The sequence below is a fragment of the Miscanthus floridulus genome, chromosome 9 (genome assembly GCF_019320115.1).
Source record: "Miscanthus floridulus cultivar M001 chromosome 9, ASM1932011v1, whole genome shotgun sequence".
Classification (NCBI taxonomy): Eukaryota; Viridiplantae; Streptophyta; class Magnoliopsida; order Poales; family Poaceae; genus Miscanthus; species Miscanthus floridulus.
This window is the reverse complement of record NC_089588.1, coordinates 7,268,402-7,294,676: the sequence shown is the minus strand read 5'-3', so window position 1 is coordinate 7,294,676 and position 26,275 is coordinate 7,268,402. Positions and strand designations below refer to the sequence as shown.

Below are 26,275 nucleotides of genomic sequence, written 5' to 3'. Positions count from 1 at the left end.
TAAATATGAGAGTTTGGCAAGTTTTGATAGCAAATCAAATACTAGCCAAGATCATGACTTGTCAAATCTTTGACATGACAAAATTTAGAAGCGACCCAATCAGGCCCTCCGTCCCAACAAATTCCTCATGATTTGAAACATAAAAAAACAAATTCTTCGTGATTTATACTGTCCTACATTCTCTACTGGTAAATGAATAAAAAAACAGGAATGGCCGGAACGTAGGTACTGTACTATCAATGTCCTATGATAGTACTTCATTATTTAATGCCTTCAATTATTTACCCAAACGCAACCACACATGTAATTGGATTCCGTCCAGATCGACGTGTTTGACTGCCTACCAACCAACCAACAGTCCAAGACTGAGACCCTGTTCGTTTTACTAAAAAAGTCATGACTCAAAATACTATTTACTAATTTATTATAAAAAAAAATATTATTTATTCGTTGAAATACTACTGCTTATAAGATAAATGAACAGGGCCGGAATCGATTAACGAACTCTCTATAGGCTATATTATGTGTCGGATATCAATAATAAGAATACACAAAGCAAAAAAGTTAGCGCACACGCTGACTTCTTCGGATGAAGCAGGACGTATTAAAAAGTCTCATCCGATCCCAAGGCCGCGGGGGGCTCGCCCAAGGCCATGGGCTCCGTCTCGTCCGACCCCTCGGGTGCGGGCTCCGTCTCGCCCGACCCCAAGGACGTGGGCTCCGTCTTGCCCGACCCCTCGGGTGCGGGCTCCGTCTCGCCCGACTCCAAGGATGCGGGTTCCGTCTCGTCCGACGGAGACCCATACCGCCGCCAACAACTCCAGGTCCAAGCATATGGAACTGGGTCAAAACTCTGACACCAGGGAAGAAACTGGCACGACTCGATGTAACTCATGGTCGTGACGGGCCATACCTGAGTATTCACATCAAGAACAGCGTCGAACGTGCCGGCGCTGTTCTGCCTAACCCTCGTACGAATGCTAACAGACGCGTCAGTTCACCACGACATCCGCCGGGACGGAATGGAACGCCATGACCGGCAGATGACGCCTGCACATGACGCCAGTGGTGAACAGGGCCGCGACGTGGAGATGTCCCTGTTGACATCTATAGGATCGACGGGACCCGCATGAAGGAGAAGAAGGGCCCGGCGATCCTGGAATCCTTCTTCTCTCTGGTTTCTTCTCATTTTCCTCCGCTGTAACCTGCGCTTTCCCTTGGCCTATAAAAGGAGAAGCAGGGCGCCCCATGAAGGAGATCTAGATCCGCATGAAAGCGAACCACGAGATAAAAACACAAGAGCACGATACGAACACACGGCTAAGCAGCGATCGAGCTCTCAGCACCCGTTCACTCATTCCACCAGAGACTTGGGATCCTTTCTCTCTCTCGCCTGGTTGTAACCCCTACTGCAAACTAAGTGTCTGTAACACGAGCAGCAGTAAACTGGACGTAGGGACGTTCCGGCCAAACCAGTATAAACCCTTGGATCCTCCGAGCACACCATCTAAACCAGACGCGTAAATACAAATTTACTGATCCATGGTCCGAAAACACCGACATTGTGGCAAGTGACTCCTCCAAAATGGAATAGAGAACTGTACTTGAGCAGTGAGCACACATGAACTGGTTGTTGTGCCGACACATTTAATTGGGACTCGTTGCACAGCAGCACAGCTTGTCACCGTACCCTCAATTCTGTTCTTCGTGACCGTGACGGCTGACCAATAATCTGCTCTAGCTCAGCTAGGTACTGATAATCCAACAAAAGCCCATGTTTCTGTCATGGGCTTGGCCCAACTAGGTAACCTCAAAGGGCACCAAAAAGTGTTATCTTCCGTACGTGCAGGCCCATTTAAACCACACATGGCCCACACAGCCATTCGCTTGTCTTTGATTTTTCTTTTTCTTTTTTGGCACCTAAAACTTTGCTCTAAAACTAATCTCCTACGACTAAAAAGAATAAAGTGTGGATATTTTTTGGTGCGACATTTGTTTTGGTTCGTCCATCTACCCACGCCTGCGATCCCACGACATCTTAATTACTGATTGATCATGCCATTCTCCTTGATTGAATATTGCCTATCATGTGATAGAGGAATCACGGCAAAATAGGAAGTAGAAAATTATTGTGCTATCCATATACACATTGCATGTTTGCATGCACCAGCATACATGGCAATGAGCAAAAGGAAAGAGAATTAACACAGAAGGTAAGAGAATTAAGACAAAAGGAACATCTTTGCATTTCTGAGAACCTTGCCAAATCTACCTACATTTAATTACTTCCCCTCTTTGCATTTGCAAAAGGGACAGTTTTTTCCTCTTTTCATTTGGTTTCACGCTCACGTGTTCCATCGCCCTCGCTTGCTGTTTCTTGCGTGAACCATAGTTGATGTCATCTGTTTTCCATGGCTCAGCCTCCCAATCCCAAGAGAAGGTCCCTACCTCTCCCTGACTGGAGATCCGGCCTGCCAGAGGATCTCCTCGAGTCCATCGGGCAGCGTCTCGCATCAGGCCACGACACGGCGTCCTTCCGATCCGCTTGCTCCCCATGGCGCGCCGCCGTCCCGTTCGCAACCTTCGGGCCGCTCCTGCTGCTCCTGTTCGACCCCGACTCGGACCGCGTCAGCTTCTACTGCATCCCGGAGAAGAAAGTCTTGTCCAAGACGCTGCCCGACGTGCGCGGCAAGGTGGCGTGCGGCTCCTCATGTGGGTGGCTGGCGCTCATGGACGAGGCGACGTCCCTGACGCTGCTGAATCCATTCGCTGATGCCCGTGCCCCTCGCGTTGAGCTCTCGCCAACAGGTGAACAAGTCACGGCGGCGTCCTCATCGGAACGCGTGTCTAGGGTCCACGGCCGATGGGTCCTCCATCCCACCAACGGCTACGGGGACGCGGATGCCGCAGGCAGAGCCATCAAGCTAGAAGACATGAGGGACATGTTCTTCCGTGAGATCGTGCTCTCGGCGCCGCCTGACGCCGCCGGCCGCCAGTGGGTGGCCATGGCCATGCTTGGGTGCTCCACGGAGGTCGTGTTCTGCCGGGTTGGAGTTGACAGCACATGGACGCTGCTCGACACCAAACTGGAGTTCTCCGTGGGGTCCATCGTCCACTGCCAAGACAAGTTCTTGGCGATTGACTGCACTGGAGAAATCTCTGTCTGCAGCAGCAACGCAGCCGGCGCTACTCCAACCGCGACGCTGCTGCCATCGCTGTCGCCACCACAGCTACCTAGAATCAAACGGTGAGCTGCATATTGTGGGTGCCATGGTGAGCACGTTCCACGAGACAGCGCTTTCACCTATAGTAGCGCGATCTACAAGTGCAACCTCCACGACCGTACGCCGGAGTGGCCCAGGGTGAAGGACATCGGTGATCAGATACTGTTCGTGTCTAAACATTTCAATAAAAGCGTCAGTGGAACAAGTGTATCCAAATACAAGGAGAACAAAATCTATATGTCTGAGCCATTGTATGGGGATCCATACGACTTGGTCCATCGACTGGAGATCGTTGATATTGCTACCGGCGCATCCGAAGTGAAGCCCGTCCAGGAAAAGATGCAAGGTTCCGAGGCTCTAGGTTGGATTCGACCCAATCTCTGGAAGCTCCAGAGTTTGTGAGCCTGTGACGCCGCGCACTCCGTAACTGTGTTAAATTCATAAACTTTGCTTTTTGGATTAAATGTTACTTTAACGTTGGTATTTAATTTAATAGTATTGTTATCTTATCGTACGATCCGTGTGTTTTTAGTATAAATTGTTAGTTATCCCATAGCAACGCACGGGCACGCTACCTAATAAAAGGAAAATCATAGAAATGGTGGTGTTCCATTGGCTTGCCAATACAGGTAAATTGTTTTAGAGAAAAGATAAGATATTTCGATTGGATAAAAAAAACATATTCCAATCCGATGGGGCCGGGGACTATTCAACAATGTATAGCAATTAAAACGTTGACATAAAGCTTTAAGATGATAAGATAGCTTCTATAGATTAGTCTTAAAAGCACTTTCATAAATTTACATAGTTATTGATATTTTGATATTGTAATAGAAAAGTTATAGTCAAAGCCATGTGTTTGAAGACCGTGCCATTTTTTATAAAACGACAAGAACAATGGAACGGAGGGCGTACAAGCTACCCAGGTTGACATAAGCTAAACTACGCCCCTACTTGCAAACAAATCAATGTAGTTGTTGCATTGTACTTTTTTGTTAAAAAAATAGATATGCCCAAATTGCAGTCTAATTTGGTGTTATGACCCTAGGAACGATCATATATATCATAAACTTTAGGGCAGCTGCACACGTGCGCACAATGTGATTACGTGACGTACGATTGTTCCAATTCGCCGATTCCGTACGCTCATCTGCTTGGCCTGATTTGCACATCGATCGATTGACCATTTCAACCCACATTTGGTTGCAAATGCCTGTCTCAAACGTAAGCAACATAGGAGTATTACATATGGCCGTATATATTCATGCATATATACACAATAGTGCATACGCATAGACACACACGATCGTAGTATAACTTTGCAAACAACCAAAGCTGCAAGTAAGATGGAGGCCAGCGGCGAGGTTTACAAGGCCAACAACGAGCACTTCGTCCTCGTCCACGGCGCCGGCCACGGCGGCTGGTGCTGGTTCAAGCTCGCGTGCCTGCTCCGGGGCTCCGGCCACCGCGTCTCCTGCATCGACCTCACCGGGCCGCCGGCAGCCTCGTCGACCCGGACGACGTCCGGTCGTTCGACGAGTACGACGCGCCGCTCACCGACTTCATGACCGCCTTGCCGGACGGCCACAAGGTGAGTGACCATTTGCCGGACGACCACAGTTTCGCATATATATGCAGAAACTAAACTGATGTACGCCTACCTTCCAAATACTAGTATTAGAAACTTGTGTCCATTAGTTCTGTTACCGGTTGATATTTCCAGTGTTACTGTTGCTTGTCAGGTAATTTTGGTAGGGCATAGTGCAGGAGGACTGAGCGTCACCCATGAGATGCATTTGTTCAGAGACAAGATCAAGCAAGCCATCTTCATAGCAGCAACCATGCTCCCGTTTGGGTACCAAACGGAACAAGATATAAAAGATGTGATTCATCACTTCCCCTATGCTTATTGCTTTGTTCAACTCTTATTTATATCTGGTAACAGAAAGTAAGTAGTATTGTAAGTATTCTCTGAAACATGGACTGGAACCAACAGGGGGCACCTGATTTATCCGAGTTTGGTGATGTGTACGACCTGAAATTCAGTCTGGGAGACGACCGCCCTCCAACGAGTGTGGCGCTGAGAGAGGAGTACCAGCGCACAATCCTGTATCAGCAAATGCTCCCATGAGGTTAATATAATGAACCATTTTTTCTTATTCATTTGTGGAAGCAAGATAAGTCTCAGCGAACGAACTCACCACCATGAACAACATTTCTGCAGGACTCCACACTTGCATCCATTCTGCTGCGCCTGTGGCCGGCCGCTCTGAGCACTGCCAGGTTCGGCCATGTCGATGACGGCGCCAAGAGTTCAGTAAACGCAGTGCGTCGGGTGTACATAAAGACAACCAATGACCACATGGTGAAGCCGGAGCAGCAGGAGGCGATGATCCGCCGGTGGCTGCCGAGCGAGGTGGTGGCGATGGACACTGACCAAAGCCCTTTCTTCTCTGAGCCGGAGCGTCTCTTCGAGCTGATCCTGAAGTCAATGTGATCTGTAAACGCTGGTGCAGCGTACTCATAGTCCCATTGGAGGCTCCACCTGTTCTGTTCTTTCAGTGGTGCTATATGTATGCAGTATGCCAATCAAGTTATTGTTTATTTATCCATAAATGGCTGTCAGCCCACCACCATAGGACATATATTCTGAAATGCAAATTTGATGAATACATGCATGTACCATGGTGAGAGCGAGTGATGATAAGTGCATGTAAGACCGCAAGGAGGAAAAAAAACATGAGGACAGAAGGCTAAATATATACCTATCAGTCACACACAAGGGAAAAGAGGAGAAAAACTAGCTGGTCCACACGTTATATCCTGATCATCTACCATATTAGGCAACTCTGCATGCCAGAAACGTAGACACCTGCTGTCATGAGACTCTCTATTTAGAATGGAAATCACTGGACGCCTTGTCGGTTTGACATTTCATTTGGACTGGCCATGAAAATGCAGCTCCCCTGCTGCATGTCCATCAAATAGTTAAACTTATTAGATTGGTAGGCAGAGGCCAGACTGATGGGAATGGCAGAGGAGCACTTTGTGCTTGTTCATGGTGAAGGGCATGGAGCCTGGTGCTGGTTCAAGCTGCGCTGGCTCCTTGAGGGCGCTGGGTACTGTGTTACATGCGTTGACCTTGCCGGAGGTGGCGTCGATCCTACTGATCCCAACACAATCCGGTCGTTCAAGCAGTATGACAAGCCGCTCATAGACCTCATTTCAACCTTGCCAGAGGAGGAGAAGGTACGTGCATTGTTCTTCCTTTTTGCCAACACATTGAATATGAGTAATGATATGTTGCCACAATTTGTAATATCAGTACTACGGATTGCAGTGTAAATTGCCATAGGCAAAATGTTTTATGCTATTTTGAATAAAAGGTGTATCATATTACACAAAAGTAAGTGGGACCTATTTCAATTGAATCATAAGCTGTGCTTAAGCTATGATCCTTGACACTGTATCTAGGATAAGTGGATAACATGCACCTGAGGAAATACCTTACAACAGTGCTGTACAACAAAATTTAGAAATTATGTGACTCCAGCAAACATACTTAAGGCAGCTAGCTAAGGAGCTATTTTAGAACAATGTTGAAAATTGGTGTGCCATGCTAACTCATTTCAGTCCAATTCCAGGTTATTCTAGTCGGACATGGTGCAGGAGGGCTGAGTGTGATCCATGCAATGCACGAATTCGTTGACAGGATCAGTCAATCATTTTTTGTGGCGGCTACAATGCTACCATTTGGATTTCAAGCTGATGAAGATAAGAAAGATGTAATGTTTTTAAGAATCTATTTGCTCTCTTCGTAAAGCATAGACCTCCTAGTAAATGACAAAAATATAAGCCATACACTACACATCAAACAAACATATACATATAGTGCAAACATTTAGGTTTTTATTATAAAAAGAGAAATGTAATAATTCATATGAGCACAGACCCACCTAGTTGCAGTAGCTACTAAACTGTATTTGATCAAAAGTAAGGTAATATGGTGGAAATGTCAACCAGGCACCGAGTTCTTTAAAAACTGACTTATTATCAGCATAGTCATATGCAGAGACACGAAATAGAAAGTTCAGGAAATTTGAGAAGAACTCTGAAACAATTATATGAACTTACCTTAGCTCGTGATGAATTTACTGTGATTAATCTTCTGTTATAATACAGTGTATGATTATTACATCCTTTTCATATTAACATGTAACAGGGATTACCAACTTTGCCTGAGAACGAGATTGAGTTGACACTTGGTGCAGGAGCAGATGATCCTCCGACAACCATTGCCTTGAGGCTAGAATTCCAGCGTGATCGACTATCACAACAAAGCCCTGAAGAGGTATTATATATTTATATTGTATGAAATGTGCCTTGGGAGAAACATTGAAGCAAGAATAGAAAACATAATCTCACCGCACATTGTAATATGTGGGGATGTGCTCACCAAAGCCACCCTCTTTACTAAACGACTGATTATGTAACAAAAATCAAAACATTGTATTAGCATAATTCATCGTAAAAGGATATTTATTTATTATTTCCCTTTCTATTTCATGAGCATTCATTTCCTGAACTAAACATGTGCTCCAATGAAAGGTGAATAATGATGCAGAGTTTACTTACATCCTAATTTTTATCTGGTACAGGAATCAGTACTTGCTTCAATGCTGATGCGTCCGTGGCCTGCAACAGCTATCAGTACAGCAAGCTTTGAAGGAGATGATGAGAGATTGAACCGAATCAAACGAATTTTCATAAAGACGGAGCGTGACCACATGCTGGATCCTCAACAGCAAGATTCCATGATCAAGAAGTGGCCACCCAGTGAGGTTTTGGTCATAGATACAGATCACAGTCCCTTCTTCTCTGCACCAGAACAGCTGTTTAATTTAATAGTCAAATCTCTATGATGCGCAAATGCAGAAAGCTACAGACTGGGGTTGCCCGAATTCTTGTAACACTACCCACAAACAATAATCACCACAAGATTTAGGACCTCAGATTTGTCAAACATCCTTCTCAGTGAATCTTCAAGGCATATCTGCAAAAATGGTTTAATGCTGCAAGACTGCAAGTAAAACATCGCTCAGCGCAAACACTTACCTTCAGTTTTTTTGAACAATTCACTCAAGTCAGAGCCTTTATAATTTCCATTCCAAAAATTCTTACATGTCATACAGAAAAATACGTAAAATATAGATGCTACTTTGGAAGCACTTTTAACTGCACCGGTGATTGATAACAATGTATAGTTTTGGCCAGTCTTTATTAATCTAACTGAGACCTTTAAAGAGTTATTATTTTTCTCTTTTGAGCAATTCAAGAATTCTTGTTTTCATAAAGTATAAAGTAAGCAAACTTCTGACATCCCTAAAAGTTCGAACAATAGATTTTCACTTCAGTAAGTTTCATAATAGATAATCACCTCATGACACATAAAGACTCAAACAACAATACGGGACGTGACAAAGAAATCACTTCATTGTATAAGGATATAGGTGGAATGCAATTCGGTAAGTGCATGACACAGGAAATTTCATTCCAAAGTTCAATATCTACCCTCTCATTTACATGAAAACACATTATTTTTCAGATCCAGAGGCCAGTACATATTATTGTCATAATCACACGTGCCTTACAATTTAAACACTAAACTTTCAACTTTCTGGGACATGTTTTTTGGCTTGCAAAAACTTAAAGCATGGACTGTGTCATATACTCTTATAAGTAGGGAGGCAACACATTTTCAAGATTCTAGACTCCTCGAGTGATCTGTAAGTAATTTTAATGTGGATGGTGATTTTGAAAAAAAGACTGCATAACCATCATCCATGTGCTCAGTGCTTTCAGGGAAAAGCTGCCAAACAAGGCAGCCTCCTCCAATCACTCCACTCTTCCAAAAGCTCAAAAAAGTACTGTAGACTGTCTCCATGAAAGCTTCGCGAAACTTATGGCCAAACTTTCCATGCTTAAGTGATACCCCAAACTCCCCGATCAGAATTGGCATCCCAAGCAAGTTGGCTGCATCATCAATATGCTGTTGCATCCAGGTTTTCACAAACTGGAGGTGACTGTCCTCTTCAGAGTGAGGCAACCTGGCAAAAGGATCTCACTCAGTCATGATAATCAACTCAATCTCATGAAGTGCCTAGATGAAGCATTTATAGCTGGTCAGCTACAGAACTCACAGTGGAAAGAGCATGTCTACATGAGGACTTACCAATTGTCAGAATAAATATGAACAGAAGCCAGATCAATTCCCAGTGCACGATGGTTCCTGATAAAATCCGTCCCAATAGTTCCAGAATAAGCATCTGGGTTCACATGCAGAAGTTCTGGAGTCGACGGACCATAAAACCCTTCAACGCCGATCTCTAAAAGGTGCACAGGGTCTATAGACTTCACATATGACACCATCTCTTCTATCCATGCCTACAAGAAACTCCAAGTGTTAAAACACGAAAAATAAAAGGAAACATAACTGTAGCTGTAACAAATAGAAAGCAAAGTAAGGACCTGCAATGTGTTGCCTGATGGATCTGAATGGCAGTGTGGCTCATTAATCAGCTCCCAGGCAAGAATCGTAGGGTCATCCATGTAGGCGACATTTGTGATTGTATTTTTTCTTGTCAAAACAGCCTAAGATATGAAAGAACGGTGAACAAACAAAAAAAAAGTGCCCTAAAAACAGATGTTGATAAGAATTAAGATCACGAAGCTATGAATATATTGAGACTCGCTTCTCCATTTTGAGCCATGCAAGCGGAACGTTTACCTTAACAAAAGCTTTGTAGTAGCTCTTGATTGTGGCATCAGAGAAGAAGGTGTCATCGAAAGTAAGATCCAGGCCAGCATCCTTTCCCCACCTTACATACTGTGCCTTACCTCCATAATCTTCCCAGTTATTACACAGTGACAGTATCAGCCTCATCTTATGGTTTCTTGCCTCGCTGATCACGAAATCTAATGCCTGTAACAAAATAAATGGAATTCTAAGCTTAGTTGTCACTTAATTAATTAGTAACTAGTACTACTGCACAGATATGAGTCTCTGTTTGAGAGATACAGGGAATGTAGTACAAACGCTGGACGATTGACAATAATAAATGATATGAAGACGAGAGGCCCATGCACCAAGCATTTCATCGAACAAGCGCCGCGCATGCTACAGGAATAGCGACAGGGCGCGCACCTGAAAGACCTCCTCGTCGTAGGAGAAGGGTTTGAGCTGCAGCGCGCGGTACCCGCCGTCGTTGAAGGCCCAGGTGCGGCACACGTTGAGCCCGGCGCGGGCAGCGTCCGCGAGGGCGGCGGTGACCGCGGGGCGCGTGGCGGGGTCGGCCGCGAAGTACATGAGCCAGTAGGTGTTGAAGCCGTGGACGACGAAGGGCCGCCCCGACGCCCACAGGTGCGGGCCCCGGCGCTCCACCGCCGCCCACTCGCCCTCGCCGGCGCCCGGCGGCATGGCGCGGGGGATGCAGCAGGAGGCCGCGAGGAGGAAGCAGCGGAGGAGCGACACGCGAGGCGTCGCTCGGAGCGGCGGCGCCGCCAGGCGAGGACACGTCGGGCTGTTCCACTCCCACGCCGATTCCATGGGTGGGTGACAGGTGGGTCCGGCCACGGTCAGGCCGGTCAACGCCCGCCCCAACGGCGGCATCTCGAGGCTTGCTCTTGTTTGGAGGCTGACACGTGGGACCTACAGCACAGCGGCAGAAAGAAGCCGCAACCGAACAAAAAAGCTATCGTTCTCGTCATTCATCAAGAGAGCCGCGACGGCGCGCATGGCGGCGACGGCGGCGGCGCTCCGGTGCTGCTTCCCCGGCTCCTCCGGTGTCGGAAGTGGCTTCGTCAAGCCCACCCCCTCCAGGCGAGGCTGGTGCGCAGCGGCCGTGGCGGCGCCGTCGCGGGAGGCGGAGCCGGTTTCGTCGCTGGGGCACCGCACCCGCGTCGACTTCCCCATCCTTCACCAGGTTTGTCGTGCTGCCTACGCCCGTTTTATCTGCCGCTTTGCTCGGGTTATATTACAGTTCAATCAATCTTAAGCCTTTGAGCTCAGTTAGTCTTCATTTGAGTTCCTGCTACTCAGACTCTGTGTGTGTGGCAGCTGCACATCGGTTCTGAACTTCTGATTGTTCAGAAGTTAGTAACTTTGGAGGTGAAAATAGAACCATGATTACGTTCTTAGAGTAACTCCAGCAGTTGGATGTTCAGAAGTTAGTAACTTTCGAGGTGAAAATACAACCATGCTTACATTCTTAGAGTAACTCCAGCAGTTGGATTTAGTAGCTTGTGAATTGCTACTACTATCATAAGGTTTTTCTTTTCCTTCTCGTTAGAGAATCAGTGCCATACCACGGGACACGGTGCGCAAAGTAGTCTTACTGTCTGTTGGATACTAGTAGCTTCTAGTAACATTTTAGTTAGGACTTAGGAGACTCTGATTTCATTTTTACTGTTGGAACTTGCAGGAATTCGATGGTGCCAAATTAGTTTACTTCGACAATGGTGCAACATCACAGAAACCCTGTAGTGTGATGAGAACATTAGATGAGTACTACCGATCGTACAATTCGAATGTTCATCGTGGTATTCATGCACTCAGGTAGTATATACAATTATATGTTATTTCTCCATGAAGTGTGTCTAAACTATAAATCCTTTTTTTCACTTCATTTTGTTAACGCTTTGTTGTTGATTTTGGTAAGCTCTTTCATGTGGATCTCAAATACCAAATTTTGATTCTATAGAAGTAAAACTATGTAGTGTTTAATGTTCTTGATCCTTGATTCTTCAGTAATATGCGCAAAATAATCAACTGAAACACTATCCAAAGAAAGCTAGATTAGTCGGTTCATGGTGTTCTTTGGCCAATGTGCATGAGCTCCTTCATCTGTTTGAGTTTTGGGTGTTTAAGCCGGTACCAATATATGTGTACACAGTACACATGTTGTAAGTTAACTGACATGCTGATTTCTTTGGCACCAGCGCGAAGGCTACTCATGCATATGAGGATGCAAGAAGAAAAGTTGCAAATTTTGTCAACGCAGCTGATAGCAGAGAGATTGTTTTCACTCGAAATGCTACTGAAGCTATCAATCTGGTAGCCTATTCATGGGGACTGTCTAACTTGAAAGAAGGAGATGAAGTGAGGCTTCTATCTCGTTCCTGCTGTTACATTATCGTTTACTGTACCTGCTGTTTATGATCCTAACTTTCTATATTGATTCATGCAACCGTAGAAGTTGTGCCTCTATCACTACTTTGGGTTTTGGCCTTATGCAAAAATAATAATTGTAACAACAAAAACAACAATAAATAAAATTTAAAAGTCCCACTCATTCCTTTGTAGTTTGTTTGTTAGTAAAGTGCCCATCTAATGACTGCTAGAGAACAATGCTGGTTTGTCGATCCCAAATTGTACCAAGTAGTATGACCTAGTACGTGTTCTTGGGAAACATGCAGTATTTTGTATATTCTTGATAAGAACCTTTTTTCCCCTATTTTCTTGGCCAGATTGTTCTTACAGTTGCGGAGCATCATAGTGCTATTGTTCCATGGCAATTTGTTTCCCAGAAGACTGGAGCTACCTTAAAGTATGTTGGATTGACTAGAGAAAATGTCCCAGATATTGAGCAGTTTAAAGGGCTTCTGTCAAGCAAGACAAAGATAGTTGTTGTTCATCATGTCGCAAATGTTCTAGGTAAGCTAATGCCTTATTTGAAATATTCTTAAAGGTCATGATAATTATACTGTAACTTATGGTCTTTGTGAAAAGCTATTAATATATTGGTATTAATGACATAATTGTTAATCAAATAGCTGTGTAGAACTTTATATGATAATTTGTAGTTTCTTTCGTACCCAATGAGGCTGAAAGTAAATATGCAACTGATGTTATTCCTATCAATTATCTTAAAACTACAATTTGAGCCGCATTCAACTACATTCCTTCATGGTTTCCAGGTTCCATGCTTCCTATCGAGGAGATTGTAACATGGTCAAACAGAGTTGGAGCTAAAGTCCTTGTAGATGCTTGCCAAAGTGTTCCCCATATGCCAGTTGATGTTCAGAAACTTGGCGCAGACTTTCTTGTCGCATCCTCTCATAAGGTTTTATCATAAAATTTCTGTTATAAATTAATTTCTAGTCATGTTGGAATACACAACAATTGACCTTCACAAATTATGGGCTGAACTTCTCAGATGTGTGGCCCTACAGGCGTTGGATTTTTGCATGGTAAATTTGAGATTTTGTCATCTATGGAGCCTTTCTTAGGTAAGATACTGCAAGGTGAATGAACTTGTTCACTCACTGTCAGAGGATAAAATCAGTAGCTAAATCTACAGCATTGGGTAAGCCTCAGTTTCCTGTTTGCATTTTACTTAGGCTTGTATTGATTTTGCTGCAGGTGGTGGCGAAATGATTGCAGATGTATTCCAAGACAAATCTACATACGCCGAGCCTCCCTCTAGGTGAGGAACTCATTGCTTTGATCTTTCAAGATCTGTCATTGGGTGCTATCATATGTTTTGAGGAAAGTCGTTACAGTGTATGTAGTATCTTAAGTGATAGAAAAGTTACTAGACAACAGGGCACACCTTTTACAAGTTAATGATCAAACATTGATTCTGCTTTTGTTTGCAGCTTTCTGATGTGGAATTTGACTATTTCCATCTTGATATGGCACACATTGAATATCCATGGTTAACCTGTACCCGAATTATTAACAGGCCACACATCACTCTTATTGGGGAAATCTGTATCCAGGATACTAATAGAATTGGATCTGTCAGTAGGACACTGTTAAATTTGCTTTTCTGTATGACCCCTGTCCCAGACAAAAGAGTGTGCTATAGACAAAATCGCAGAAATGCATAGACAAATTTCCCTGTTATAATGTTCTTCATTTATGTCTCCTATTGTTATTGTTTTCTTATAATGCTCTTGATTCATGTCTTACTATATGGTTTGGAAAGATTTGAGGCTGGAACTCCTGCAATTGGAGAAGCTATAGGATTGGGAGCAGCCATTGATTATTTATCATGCATCGGCATGGAGCAGATCCATGAATATGAGGTCAATATGACATCTATCTTGCTCCTATTGTGCTCCATAGAAAGAGCTATTCCTGTGATAGCATTCTCACTCCTGTTAATTTTTGCTGTCCAGAAAGAGTTGGGGACATATCTCTACGAAAGCCTTCTTTCTGTTCCAAATATTCAGATATATGGTCCAGCACCTTCCCAAACTGTTCACCGTGCTCCGCTGTGTTCCTTCAATATTGAGAATGTTCATCCTACAGATATTGCAGAAATTCTTGATCTGCAGGTATGCTCTAGTTGTGTACTTTTGTCAGTCTTGCTCTGAGCTCATTATTCAGACTGCATAACAGGACTTCTCAGATAACTTTATAACTCCACTCCGTTCCTGTTGCATATTACTGATCTTTCTATGATCTGCTCTTGCTCTTCTGCATTGCCTAGCTTTTAAATGTGATGGATAAGTCTCATGTGTGGCTGGTCTTTGTGGGGCTATGATGCTCACATGGTCATGGTCCTTGTGGCTGTTTTTCTGTTTTTAGGACAGCATCTTAGACTAGAGGACAGCATCTTAGAGGACAGCATCTTAGACTAGAGGACAGCATCTTAGCTAGGACAGCATATTAGCATATTAGACTAGCATCTTAGACTAGCATCTTGGCATATGCTTGGCTGGCTAGCAGCCTATAAATATGTAACCCCAACCCCTCAGGTTGGTATGGCATTTGTGTGAGCTTGTGTGAGAAATAGACAAGAAAATTGCCCCAACTCCTAGTGTCATCCTCTCTCGATGAGAGTAAGAATTCTCCTACTACCAAGAGTGAGAATTCAGCGACTAACAACTGGTATCGGAGCCGTATTATCCTGTAGCCTGAGCATCTCTTGCTCATCTTCTCTCCCAGCCCCACAACAGCCCCAGTTGTTGGCAGCAGCAGCTCCTCCGGCCGCTCCTGTTCACTCCTCTCCTAGCTCGTCTGAAGCAGCCCTCTCCCCACGCAGTAGCCCTCCGGTAGCGCGTCATGTCCGCAGGGCAGTCTCAGCGCTCGGTCGCCTCGAGCACGCGGCGTCGGCAGGAGGCCGAACTTGCCGCGGCAGAGGAACGCGAGCGAGCGGCGGCAGAGACCGCTGCGGCGGCGGCAAGGGCGTCGAGGCTGGCAGCGGCGGAGCTGGCAGCAGCCAGAGCGGAGGCGGAGGCAGCGGCGGCGGCGAATGCAGCGCGTGCGGCGGCAGCGGAGGTCGAGGCTCTGCGCGGCAGCATCGGCAGCTCCATTTCCGCTGACGACACCGCCGACGCGGACCTCGAGCTGCTAGGGAGGGAGGCAGCGCGAGCGCGGGCGGCGCAGTGGGCAGCCGCGCACGTCCACGAGCGTGGCGGTAGCCCAGACAGGCGCGGACGCGCCGGCGGCGCTCCTGGAGGAGGCGCGCACGGCGGTGGCGCTCCTGGGGCAGCCGTGCACGCCCACGAGCGCGGCGGCAGCCCAGACAGGCGCGGACGCGCCGGTGGCGCTCCCGGAGGAGGCGTGCACGGCAACGATGGCGGACGGGTCGATGGAGAGCGCGGCCTTCACAGGCAGCGTGGCTCTCTCTCCCCGGATCGGTACCGACGGGTCGATGGAGAGCGCGGCCTTCACAGGCAGCGTGGCTCTCTCTCCCCGGATCGGTACCGTGGTTACCACGGGCTCCAGGCTGTTGTCAGGGACGTCGGTCCCGGTGGTGGGTGGCCTACCCTCACCAAGACCAACTACGTCGAGTGGGCTGCGGTGATGAGGGTAAAGCTCCAGGTGCGGCACATGTGGGAGGCAGTCCGGTATGGCGACGTCGACTACGACCTAGATCGACGGGCGCTGGATGCTCTCATCGCTGCAGTCCCGCCCGAGATGCAGTTCTCGCTTACCAGCAAGCGGACTGCCAAGGAGGCTTGGGACGCCATCGCTGCGGCACGCATCGGCAGCGACCGCGCCCGCAAGTCCACACTGCAGGCACTTCGCAAGGAGTGGGAGAACCTGGCCTTCAAGCCAGGTGAGGACGTTGATGACTTTGCTCTCCGTCTCAACACTCTGTTGCAGAAGATGGTGCAGTTCGGCGACGACACTTACGGCGAGGAGAGAGCTGTCGAAAAGCTCTTCCGCTGCGTCCCTGAGAAGTACAAGCAGATGGCTCGCTCGATCGAGTCTCTGCTGGATCTTTCCACGATGTCGATCGAGGAGGCGATAGGTCGCCTCAAGGTCGTCGACAGCGATGAGCCACAGTCCCTCTCGGGGCCCATCACCACTGGCGGGAAGCTCCTCCTCACTCGGGAGCAGTGGCTTGCCAGCCAAGGTGACCGGAGGAAGGGGGAGCCTTCTTCCGCGACAGGCGGCCGCAAGCGTGGCAAGCCACGCAAGGCGCGCAGAGACGCCCAGGCCGGGGCGCGAGGACGTGCCGAGGGTGATGCCCGCGGAGGCGCCCAGGGCGGCGCCGCCGGCAGGCACAAGCCGGCACGAGACGACGCCTGCCGCAACTGCGGCCAGCTTGGCCATTGGGCCAAGGACTGTCGACAGCCACGACGCGGCCAGGCCCACGTCGCACAGGCGGAGGAGGAGGAGCCGGCTCTGTTCATGGCACATGCCAGCATCGAGCTACCTCCAGCGGCACCGGCCGCAGCGGCTCTCCTCCACCTTGACGAGCCAAAAGCACACGCCCTCCTCGGCAATAGCTCCGGCAACGACAAGACTGACGGGTGGTGCCTCGACACCGGCGCCACCCATCACATGACCGGTCGACGGGAGTTCTTCACCGAGCTTGACTCTAGCGTCCGAGGCTCCGTCAAGTTTGGGGATGCCTCCGGCGTGGAGATCAAGGGCGTCGGCTCCATCATCACCGCCGTGTCTGGTGAGCACAGGCTGCTCACCGGAGTCTACTACATCCCCGCGTTGAGGAACTCCATCATCAGCTTGGGACAGCTGGATGAGAACGGTTCGCGCGTGGTGGTTGAGGACGGAGTCATGAGGATTTGGGATCGTCGTCGTCGCCTTCTTGCCAAGGTATCCAGAAGCGCAAATCGACTCTACGTCCTTAACGTGCAGGTGGCACAACCCCTCTGTCTCGCTGCTCGTCGGGACGATGAGGCGTGGCAGTGGCACGAGCGTTTCGGGCACCTTCACTTTGAGGCCCTAAAGCGGCTCAGTGCCACGGAGATGGTGCGAGGCCTGCCGTGCCTCGACCATGTGGAGCAGCTCTGCGACGTCTGCGTGTTGACGAAGCAGAGGCGACTCCCTTTTCCCCAGCGGGCGAGCTTTCGAGCCAAGGAGAGGCTCGAGCTCGTGCACGGGGACTTGTGTGGCCCGGTGACACTGGCCACACCAGGAGGACGACACTACTTCCTGCTGCTCGTCGATGACCTCTCCCGCTACATGTGGGTGATGGTCCTCGGCAGCAAGGGAGAGGCTGTGGACGCCATCAGACGCGCGCAGGCTGCTACGGAGGCGGAGTACGGCCGCAAGCTGCGCGTGCTACGCACCGACAACGGCGGCGAATTCACGGCGGCTGAATTCGCGTCGTACTGCGCTGACGAGGGCATTCAGCGCCACTACTCCGCGCCGTACAGCCCGCAGCAGAACGGCGTCGTCGAGCGGCGCAACCAGACGGTTGTGGGGATGGCTCGGGCCCTCCTCAAGCAGAGGGGGATGCTGGCTGTCTTCTGGGGAGAGGCGGTGGTGACGGCCGTCTACATCCTCAACCGCTCGCCTACCAAGGCGCTCGACGGCAGGACGCCGTACGAGGCTTGGCATGGGCGCAAGCCGGCGGTCTCCCACTTGCGGGTCTTCGGCTGCCTCGCGTTCGCCAAGGAGCTTGGCCACATCAGCAAGCTCGACGACAGGAGCACTCCGGGAGTGTTTATCGGCTACGCGGAGGGCTCGAAGGCCTACCGCATCCTCGACCCGAAGACACAGCGTGTGCGCACGGCGCGCGACGTTGTGTTCGACGAAGGGCGAGGATGGGCGTGGGACAAGGCAGTGGACGACGGCTCGGCTCCGACGTACGACGACTTCACTGTCGAGTACGTCCACTTCGAGGGAGCTGGGGGAGTAGGTAGTTCTTCTTCGGCGAGCGCGTCCACCCCCGTCTCCGAGCCTCCACCGACCATGGCACCTGCTACTCCGACAGCACCACGCTCTCCAGCCAAGACCTCGGCTGCGATGAGCTCTTCGCCGGCTCCACCACAGCCGGCAACGCCACGCACTCCAGCACCGACAGGCACCACTCCGGGCACGTCTACTCCACCACTAGCTCGTGTCGAGCACGGCCCGGTTGAGCTCGCTACTCCGCTCTCTCACGACGAGGAGCGCGTCGACGCGTACCACGACGGCGAGCCATTGCGGTACCGTACGGTGGAGAACCTTCTCGGCGACCAGCCGGTGCCGGGACCGGTGCCTCACGACCTGGAGGCGCAGTTGCACCTTGCGTGTGACGACGGCGAGCCTCGGTCGTTTGCAGAGGCCGAGAGACACGCGGCATGGCGCGCCGCGATGCAGTTGGAGATGGATGCGGTTGAGAAGAACCGCACCTGGGAGCTTGCTGATCTTCCTCGTGGTCACCGCGCGATCACCCTTAAGTGGGTGTACAAGTTGAAGAGGGATGAAGCCGGCGCCATCGTCAAGCACAAGGCTCGCTTGGTGGCACGAGGTTTCGTGCAGCAGGAGGGGGTCGACTTCGACGACGCCTTTGCTCCCGTGGCACGGATGGAGTCCGTGCGACTCCTCCTTGCGCTAGCTGCCCAGGAGGGCTGGCGTATTCATCACATGGACGTCAAGTCGGCGTTCCTTAACGGCGACTTGAAGGAGGAGGTCTACGTGCACCAGCCGCCGGGATTTGCGATCCCCGGCAAGGAGGGCAAGGTGCTCCGCCTGCGCAAGGCCCTCTATGGCTTGCGGCAGGCACCGAGGGCGTGGAATGCCAAGCTGGATTCCACGCTAAAGGGGATGGGTTTCGAGCAAAGCCCGCACGAGGCGGCCATCTACCGACGGGGCAATGGAGGTAATGCCCTGCTGGTGGGTGTCTACGTCGACGACTTGGTGATCACCAGCACCAAGGATGCGGAGGTGGCGGCATTCAAGGAAGAGATGAAGGCCACCTTCCAGATGAGTGACCTGGAGCCTCTCTCCTTCTACCTGGGAATCGAGGTACACCAGGATGACTCTGGGATCACGCTTCGACAGACCGCCTACGCCAAGCGCGTCGTTGAGCTAGCTGGGCTCACCGACTGCAACCCAGCTCTCACTCCGATGGAGGAGAGGCTGAAGCTGAGCCGCGACAGCACGACGGAGGAGGTGGACGCTACGCAGTACCGGCGTCTTGTGGGGAGCCTTCGCTACCTCGCCCACACACGGCCGGACTTGGCATTCTCCGTCGGCTACGTTAGTCGGTTCATGCAGCGACCGACGACGGAGCACCAGCAGGCTGTGAAGAGGATCATCCGCTACGTTGCGGGGACTCTCGACCACGGCCTCTACTACCCGAGGTGTCCTGGGGCGGCACACTTCGTCGGGTACAGCGACAGCGACCACGCCGGCGACATCGACACCAGCAAGAGCACGAGCGGGATCCTCTTCTTCCTCGGCAAGTGCCTCGTTAGCAGCAGGTGGTGGCCCTGTCCAGCTGCGAGGCCGAGTACATAGCGGCCTCCACCGCTTCGACTCAGGCGCTCTGGCTCGCTCGACTGCTTGGTGATCTCCTCGGCGGAGACACTAGAGCGGTGGAGCTCAGGGTGGACAGCAAGTCCGCTCTGGCCCTGGCAAAGAACCCCGTGTTCCACGAACGCAGCAAGCACATCCGGGTGAGGTACCACTTCATCCGAGGCTGTTTGGAGGAAGGGAGCATCAAGGCGAGCTACATCAACACCAAGGACCAGCTTACGGACCTGTTCACCAAGCCCCTTGGAAGGATCAAGTTCCTTGAGCTCTGCTCCAGGACCGGGATGGTTCAACTCTCCCACAAGACGACGCACAAGACTTAGAGGGAGAATGATGGATAAGTCTCATGTGTGGCTGGTCTTTGTGGGGCTATGATGCTCACATGGTCATGGTCCTTGTGGCTGTTTTTTTGTTTTTAGGACAACATCTTAGACTAGAGGACAGCATCTTAGAGGACAGCATCTTAGACTAGAGGACAACATCTTAGCTAGGACAGCATATTAGCATCTTAGACTAGCATCTTAGACTAGCATCTTGGCATATGCTTGGCTGGCTAGCAGCCTATAAATATGTAACCCCAACCCCTCAGGTTGGTATGGCATTTGTGTGAGCTTGTGTGAGAAATAGATAAGAAAATTGTCCCAACTCCTAGTGTCATCCTCTCTCGATGAGAGTAAGAATTCTTCTACTACCAAGAATGAGAATTCAGCGACTAACAAAATGTAATTCGAGAGTAGATAAAATTTTAGACATTCTAAATCGATCACAAGGAGAAATTGCAACTTTCAGCATCCAGCGGTGGCTTTAATTTGTTCTTACAATTTATTTTCTTTACTGACACAGTTGATGCTGTGATGGTAGTTGGTTCTTACATTCGCATATTCTATGCAATGATCTGTGTATCAGATGATAAATTGATGGCCTTCCACCACCTATATAGTTTTGTTGTGGCTTAATTGTATATGTAACAAGCTACAGGGCACGGACACACCGCTTCTGCTCACAAAACGCCACGCAGCGTACACATGTATCGCCCCTGTCTCCCCCTTCGACTATAAAAGGGAGTGACCGGGGCCATTTCTAGACACGCACAGACGAACTCACAAAACACAGACGCACAGAGTGGCGAAGCTAGAGCGAATCAAAGGGTGGTGCGCTTGTTAGATAGATACTTGAATTTGGGTTGCAAACATGGTAAAAATTTGAATATAGTATTGGATTTTCGTTTTTCTATGGGTGCAGCCGCACCCACAACCCATGACGTAGCTTCGCCGCTGGACGCACACACAGGCGGAGACATCACTCAGACAGACACACGCGCAAGCAATGCGCAACACTCTGTAATACGCACGCTCCCTCACTGCAAGAGATCAACATCTCAAGCAATCCACACCGCTCCACGTAGAGATCTGGGACTAGCTCACTCTCTCGCCCAGCTTGTAAACCCCTACTACAAGCACCTCGGTGCAAGGAATACAAGATCGCTCCCTCAGACTGGACGTAGGGCACCTATTGCCTGAACCAGTATAAACCATGTGTCTCTTTGCATCACCCTCCGGGATTAGGGACACGCAGTACACTTTCACTAGTTGGTTGAGGGCTCGCCGGTCCAAAAACACCGACACTAGTATACGTAACCCTGCCGTTGGGTTTAAAACATCGGAAAAGAGTCTCTCATCTCCCATTCCTCTTCCTCCATTTCCCATTCCCCTCCAAACACGGGATAAGATTATCTCCTGTATTTCCCATTTCCCTGATCGGTTCCCTGTCCCACCCCACCTCTCATTCCCCTAATCCAAACGCCACCTCGGTGATGATGACGCAGCAGAATCATCCTGATATCACTAGCAGGGAACCCCGCGCTTTGCGCGGGTAATAGTGGGGAAAAAATATTTGTATTGTGTCCAAAAAAAAAAGGGAAAAACAGGGTGGTACTGTTCCTTAACGGGTAAATGCTGTTCATAGCACCCGTTACTGTTCCAAAACCCGGTTTCTGTTTACGAAAACCCGTTACTGTTCAGCAGGGAAAACACATCGCGCGTTGACTGTGCCGGTAACAGTGTTCTGTGAGAGGAGACGGAGTTTTTGGATTGCACGCTTATTATACTATTGTATAGATTCAACTATTAGAGCTTAAAACTTTATACACTTTTTTATTTGAAATCTGTTGCAACGAACGAGCAATCACCTGTCATACCATGTTGTTTGTCTCTGATTTCGTGTTGTCTGGTTGACTTGCCCTGAAATAACTGTTACCAAAACTAAATGGTTCCAGTAAATGATTTAGTGGTATGATGCTTCTGCTTATTCCATGAAACGAATCTTCATCAGCACTGGTAATTCATTATTGATTTGCTGACCCTTTTGTTTCAGCACGGCGTAGCAATTCGATCAGGCCATCATTGTGCACAGATTTTGCATAGGACCCTTGGTATCACTGCAAGTGCTCGTGCAAGTCTTCACTTCTACAATACGAAAGATGAGGTGGATACCTTCATCAATGCACTTAAATCCACTATTGATTTCCTCACGACTCGATACTAGTGTGGTTTGATTAGTACTCCTAAGTTCTCCCCTTCTGGCAGTTTCATCACTCTCATTTGAGCTGTTGTACAAAAAAAAGTATACATATATTTGGTACAAAGGAAACATCCAGAGTGTACATCTTCTCAAACTGTTCTTCCTTATTTGTCTGTTCTTGTTAAACGAAGTTCAGAATGCAGAGAGTGCAAACGACCATTTTAACCAGTATACCGCATCCACATGAGAAGTCCTAGGTCACTGTTATGCAGCAGAATTCTGTGTTATATTGTGTCCTGCACTGCACATGACTCTAACAACTTGCCGTGAAGTATATCCAGCTGAGGTTTGCATGGCAAATTATTTCAGCTTGTTCTGGATGTGCGATCCTGGTTTTAGCAGCCTGTTTTGTACATACTCCATATTACTTACATCACATACGGTGCAGAGCCGTTTGCTGTTGCTTTATGTATTAGTATAGTAAGATGGAAGTTTTGTTCAATTAGCTATTTGGTGTTGCAACTCGGAGTCCATACAGGCAACACTAAGTCCACTGTTTACACAACAGACAGACCATAGTGCTCTAGTGCTGCATCTTCCTTTTGCTTGGGTTCCATGCTTGCACTGAATCATTAGGTGTCGCTTTTCACATGCCTGGGCTGGGTTTGAGCATATTAGGACAAGCCAACCTCTCCACCGGTGCTAGCTTTTAGCAATGTCTTATAGTATGATTAGGCTCACATGACACTCTCACATGATCTTAGAATATGTGTATGAGTTTAGCTTTTGATCTCTCTCTTCTATTAAAATATGAAAAAAAAAATGCTTAGAGCTGCTGGCTTATGAGTCGCCACTGCTGGTGCCCTCGTGAATTCATCACCAACGCTAAAACAAGTGCAAGCAGATGATGCACAAGTGTAGGTGTAGCGGGGTTCTGGGGAGGCAGGATTGGGCAATTTGGGTTGGGTTCCCTATAATGTTGTGACCTGCAGCTGCTGTACTACAGCGTCCAGCGTGTCGAAAACGAACAGCATACAGGAAGATGAGGCGACAGTGAACTGTTGGCACAATGATTTGTACTACTACTAATCTGACTCTGTCAGTGGTGATGTGTACAGCTAACTTGGGCCTTGATTAGATCACCTCCAAATTCTAAGTTTTTTTACTCTCTCTCCATCATATCAATTTTTAGCCGCTTGTATGGAGCATTAAATGTAGGTAAAAAAATAAGTAATTACACAGTTTAGTTGAAAATCACGAGATGAATCTTTTGAGCTTAGTTGGTCTACGATTGGACAATATTTACTAAATAAGACGAAAGTGCTACTATTCATCGGATTGAAATTTTTTGCAATTTAAACGTGCCCTTGAGGTTATTGCTACCTCGGTGAACATAGCTAATTCTGCGAGCTGACATCTAGAAATTGGCACGCTTGTATTCGCGATCTCTGGTGTGAGATCCAGTGTCCAGTTGAGGGGAGGGGAGCGGGGAGGGGCCGCTGGCTGCCGGTCCGGAGGGAGCCCTGTGCAGGCTGCCGGTCCGGACGAGGGAGGCGACAGCGGAGAGGAGAGCTGGCGCTGGATCTGGCCCCGGAGGGGATGAAGGAGGGAGGCGGGGTGGGAAGAGCTAGGCAGCGGCGGGGAGGGAAGCCGGCGTCGTGAGCGCGCACAGGTTGGGAGGGAGAGGAAAAGCGCTTGCGATTTCCAAATCGCAGCCCTTCGCGCTTTTCCAATCGCCGTTGCGGGAAGGAAAGCGAACGCGGACGCCACGTTTGCGATGGATGCCGTCGCGAGCCGTTTGGCGGGCGTATCCGGCTTCTCCCATCGCGAACGAGCGTATGAGCACAAACAAACAGGGCCTTAAACTGATCACTGAAGATGAAAGAACTGACCAGTGTTGGACACTGACGACTGATAAAAGGCATTTTGCTGAATTACTGAATTTATTTATACTATTTACACCCATCTTTTTGTTTGCCAAGGCAAATGATCCGACGACAGATCAATCGTCATACAAAAGCTGTTGCATTGCACTGACCTATCGAATTTCATCATTGGAGATAAATTTATAATAATTGCATTTCAGCATGATTTCTCATACTAGCCAGAAACAATGCGCTCTCAAAACAACTCGTCAGATAATCAAAACTGAATTGCTCACTCACTGACCGCTCACCGGTCACCGCCGCGCAAACAAAAACAAGATTTTTGATCTCTGGATTTCATTTCGATTCCAACTATACTATAAACAGAAAATTCTCACCGGCGTCCCGTCCCATTTTCAGAGGGCAAAATTGGTGGGTCAGAGAGGCAGGTCGAAGAGGTGGTCGAGGTCACCCAGATCGCCGAACTCCTCCTCCCACTGGCCCCGCTTCGCCGCCGCGGGGGGCAGGCCGAAGTCCAAGAGCTCCTGCGGGCCGCCCTCCCCGAACCACGACGGCGGTGGCGGCGGCACCCCGGTGACCTCGTCGTCGCCGCCAGCGCCAGCGTCGACCACCGTGGACGCCGAGGAGGTCTCGGCCTCAGGTGCCGGGGACGGAGCGGGAGGAGCGGCGAGGGCAGGCGCCGGCGCGACGGCGGCGGGGGAGGAGGGGAAGTTGGTGACGGCGTGGCGGCCGCGGATGCGGAGCGCGGCGGCGTCGTAGACGGCGGCGGCCTCCTCGGCGGTGTCGAAGGTGCCGAGCCAGCGGCGCTTCCCCGCGAGCCCCGGGTCGCGGATCTCCGCCGCGTACTTGCCCCACGGCCGCCGCCGCACGCCGCGGAACGGCCGGTCGCCAAGGCGGTTCCTTTTCGGGGCGGGGGCGGGGGACGAGGGGAGCGGCTGGCCGATCTGGTGGAGGAGGCGGTGGCATTCGTCGGAATCAGAATCGGTGGCGTCGGAATCGGCGAAGCGGACGCGGACCACGCGGCCCCCGGCGGCGTGGCGCGGGCGGAGGTGGTGGTGCGTGTCGTCCATGGCGAGATCGCGCGGGTGGTGGGGGGAGCGGATCAATGGGTGGGTGCGGATCGGAGGAGCGCGTGGTTTTGGGAGGGTTTTAGGGAGAAGAGTGGGGAAAGGAGAGGAGACGAAAGAGGACGACGGACGCTGTGTACAGACGAAGGGGAAGAGAATCCGTTTGGCACGGGGGCATTTCTGGTAGTCCGTCTATCCACTGATGGCCCGTGGTTCCCGTTGCAAGTCCGGCCCCTCGTGTCAGGGACTTGGTGCGGTGCGGAGCAGGTGAGGTGAGGAGAGCGACCGACTGGAGTAGAGGCTTGTGCCACGTCAGCCATGCTCTTTTACGACTTTTTTTTTTTGAAGCATGCTCTTTTACGACTTTTTGTTCAACAGAAAATTCTGTGTATGACACCACAAAAACTCTCTTTTTTTCTATTTAGCACCTAAATTCAAAATCTTTTTTTTTATATATGTCATATATTTTATCTTTTCTTTCCTATACTCCCTCCATCCTAAAATACAAGGAATCGAAGACATTTTCAATCAAACAAAATAAAGAGCTTGGCAAAATACCGCATTACCCCCTCACTAATTAGGAGAGTGTGAGTAGTTCGGTTATTGCTTTCCTAGTTTAAAAGGAATATTTACATGGTATTATTTCTTGCCAAGAATTAGAAGGGAAGATAAGTTGTACTTAAAAGGAAAGGGGTGCTCGGTTAATAAAGATAGAGAGAGGAGCTGAGGACCTAGAATATCTTATGCTTTTGTACCGATTTTAAACCCTTGGTTCCTTATATTTCAGTATGGAAGGAAGGGAGTAGCTGACACTTAGGTGATTTCGGGTCTCTAACTGAGATAAAAACGGACGGA

The 26,275-nt window shown here is 49.3% G+C and overlaps 5 protein-coding genes and 1 pseudogene across 5 annotated transcripts; 4 read left to right on the top strand and 2 right to left on the bottom strand.

Annotated features, from left to right (window-relative positions):
• Nucleotides 1-4,442: 4,442 nt before the first annotated feature.
• On the top strand, nt 4,443-5,308 carry LOC136479155 (methylesterase 18-like; annotated as a pseudogene).
• Nucleotides 5,203-5,721, top strand: LOC136479154 (methylesterase 17-like). Its single transcript, XM_066477113.1, has 2 exons — nt 5,203-5,298; nt 5,449-5,721. Exons 1-2 carry the CDS (start codon nt 5,203-5,205, stop codon nt 5,719-5,721), a joined length of 369 nt encoding a protein of 122 aa, XP_066333210.1.
• On the top strand, nt 5,331-8,162 carry LOC136483357 (methylesterase 17-like). Its single transcript, XM_066480382.1, has 5 exons — nt 5,331-5,356; nt 5,449-6,473; nt 6,869-7,009; nt 7,447-7,575; nt 7,883-8,162. The coding sequence occupies exons 2-5, from the start codon at nt 6,249-6,251 to the stop codon at nt 8,144-8,146; spliced, it is 759 nt and encodes a 252-aa protein (XP_066336479.1). The 5' UTR covers nt 5,331-5,356; nt 5,449-6,248; the 3' UTR covers nt 8,147-8,162.
• Nucleotides 8,163-8,968: 806 nt separating this feature from the next.
• LOC136483356 (mannan endo-1,4-beta-mannosidase 8-like) lies at nt 8,969-10,830 on the bottom strand. The gene is made up of 5 exons (XM_066480381.1): nt 10,429-10,830; nt 10,012-10,206; nt 9,753-9,875; nt 9,457-9,668; nt 8,969-9,331 (listed from the first exon to the last, which is right to left on the bottom strand). The coding sequence occupies exons 1-5, from the start codon at nt 10,828-10,830 to the stop codon at nt 8,983-8,985; spliced, it is 1,281 nt and encodes a 426-aa protein (XP_066336478.1). The 3' UTR covers nt 8,969-8,982.
• Nucleotides 10,831-10,950: 120 nt separating this feature from the next.
• On the top strand, nt 10,951-22,695 carry LOC136483355 (cysteine desulfurase 1, chloroplastic-like). The gene is made up of 10 exons (XM_066480380.1): nt 10,951-11,206; nt 11,705-11,838; nt 12,222-12,381; nt 12,750-12,936; nt 13,200-13,345; nt 13,439-13,511; nt 13,645-13,708; nt 14,213-14,312; nt 14,406-14,564; nt 22,321-22,695. Exons 1-10 carry the CDS (start codon nt 11,018-11,020, stop codon nt 22,489-22,491), a joined length of 1,383 nt encoding a protein of 460 aa, XP_066336477.1. The 5' UTR covers nt 10,951-11,017; the 3' UTR covers nt 22,492-22,695.
• A 1,716-nt stretch (nt 22,696-24,411) lies between these two features.
• Nucleotides 24,412-25,546, bottom strand: LOC136481267 (ethylene-responsive transcription factor ERF095-like). Its single transcript, XM_066478631.1, has one exon. The coding sequence runs from the start codon at nt 25,421-25,423 to the stop codon at nt 24,770-24,772; it is 654 nt and encodes a 217-aa protein (XP_066334728.1). The 5' UTR covers nt 25,424-25,546; the 3' UTR covers nt 24,412-24,769.
• Between the last annotated feature and the right edge of the window lie 729 nt (nt 25,547-26,275).

What these genes read in the sequence shown, in the direction of transcription:
- LOC136479154 (XM_066477113.1), top strand. Translation starts at nt 5,203, where the DNA reads ATGGACTGGAACCAACAGGGGGCACCTGATTTATCCGAGTTTGGTGAT. An exon ending in ACGACCGCCCTCCAACGAGT is followed by an intron (nt 5,299 to 5,448) that starts GTGGCGCTGAGA and finishes ACATTTCTGCAG; the next exon opens with GACTCCACACTTGCATCCAT.
- LOC136483357 (XM_066480382.1), top strand. Translation starts at nt 6,249, where the DNA reads ATGGGAATGGCAGAGGAGCACTTTGTGCTTGTTCATGGTGAAGGGCAT. An exon ending in CCTTGCCAGAGGAGGAGAAG is followed by an intron (nt 6,474 to 6,868) that starts GTACGTGCATTG and finishes GTCCAATTCCAG; the next exon opens with GTTATTCTAGTCGGACATGG. An exon ending in CACAACAAAGCCCTGAAGAG is followed by an intron (nt 7,576 to 7,882) that starts GTATTATATATT and finishes TATCTGGTACAG; the next exon opens with GAATCAGTACTTGCTTCAAT.
- LOC136483356 (XM_066480381.1), bottom strand. Translation starts at nt 10,830, where the DNA reads ATGGAATCGGCGTGGGAGTGGAACAGCCCGACGTGTCCTCGCCTGGCG. An exon ending in ACTACAAAGCTTTTGTTAAG is followed by an intron (nt 9,876 to 10,011) that starts GTAAACGTTCCG and finishes TTCATATCTTAG; the next exon opens with GCTGTTTTGACAAGAAAAAA. An exon ending in CATATTTATTCTGACAATTG is followed by an intron (nt 9,332 to 9,456) that starts GTAAGTCCTCAT and finishes TCCTTTTGCCAG; the next exon opens with GTTGCCTCACTCTGAAGAGG.
- LOC136483355 (XM_066480380.1), top strand. Translation starts at nt 11,018, where the DNA reads ATGGCGGCGACGGCGGCGGCGCTCCGGTGCTGCTTCCCCGGCTCCTCC. An exon ending in TTGTCGCATCCTCTCATAAG is followed by an intron (nt 13,346 to 13,438) that starts GTTTTATCATAA and finishes TGAACTTCTCAG; the next exon opens with ATGTGTGGCCCTACAGGCGT. An exon ending in CAGAAATTCTTGATCTGCAG is followed by an intron (nt 14,565 to 22,320) that starts GTATGCTCTAGT and finishes CTTTTGTTTCAG; the next exon opens with CACGGCGTAGCAATTCGATC.
- LOC136481267 (XM_066478631.1), bottom strand. Translation starts at nt 25,423, where the DNA reads ATGGACGACACGCACCACCACCTCCGCCCGCGCCACGCCGCCGGGGGC.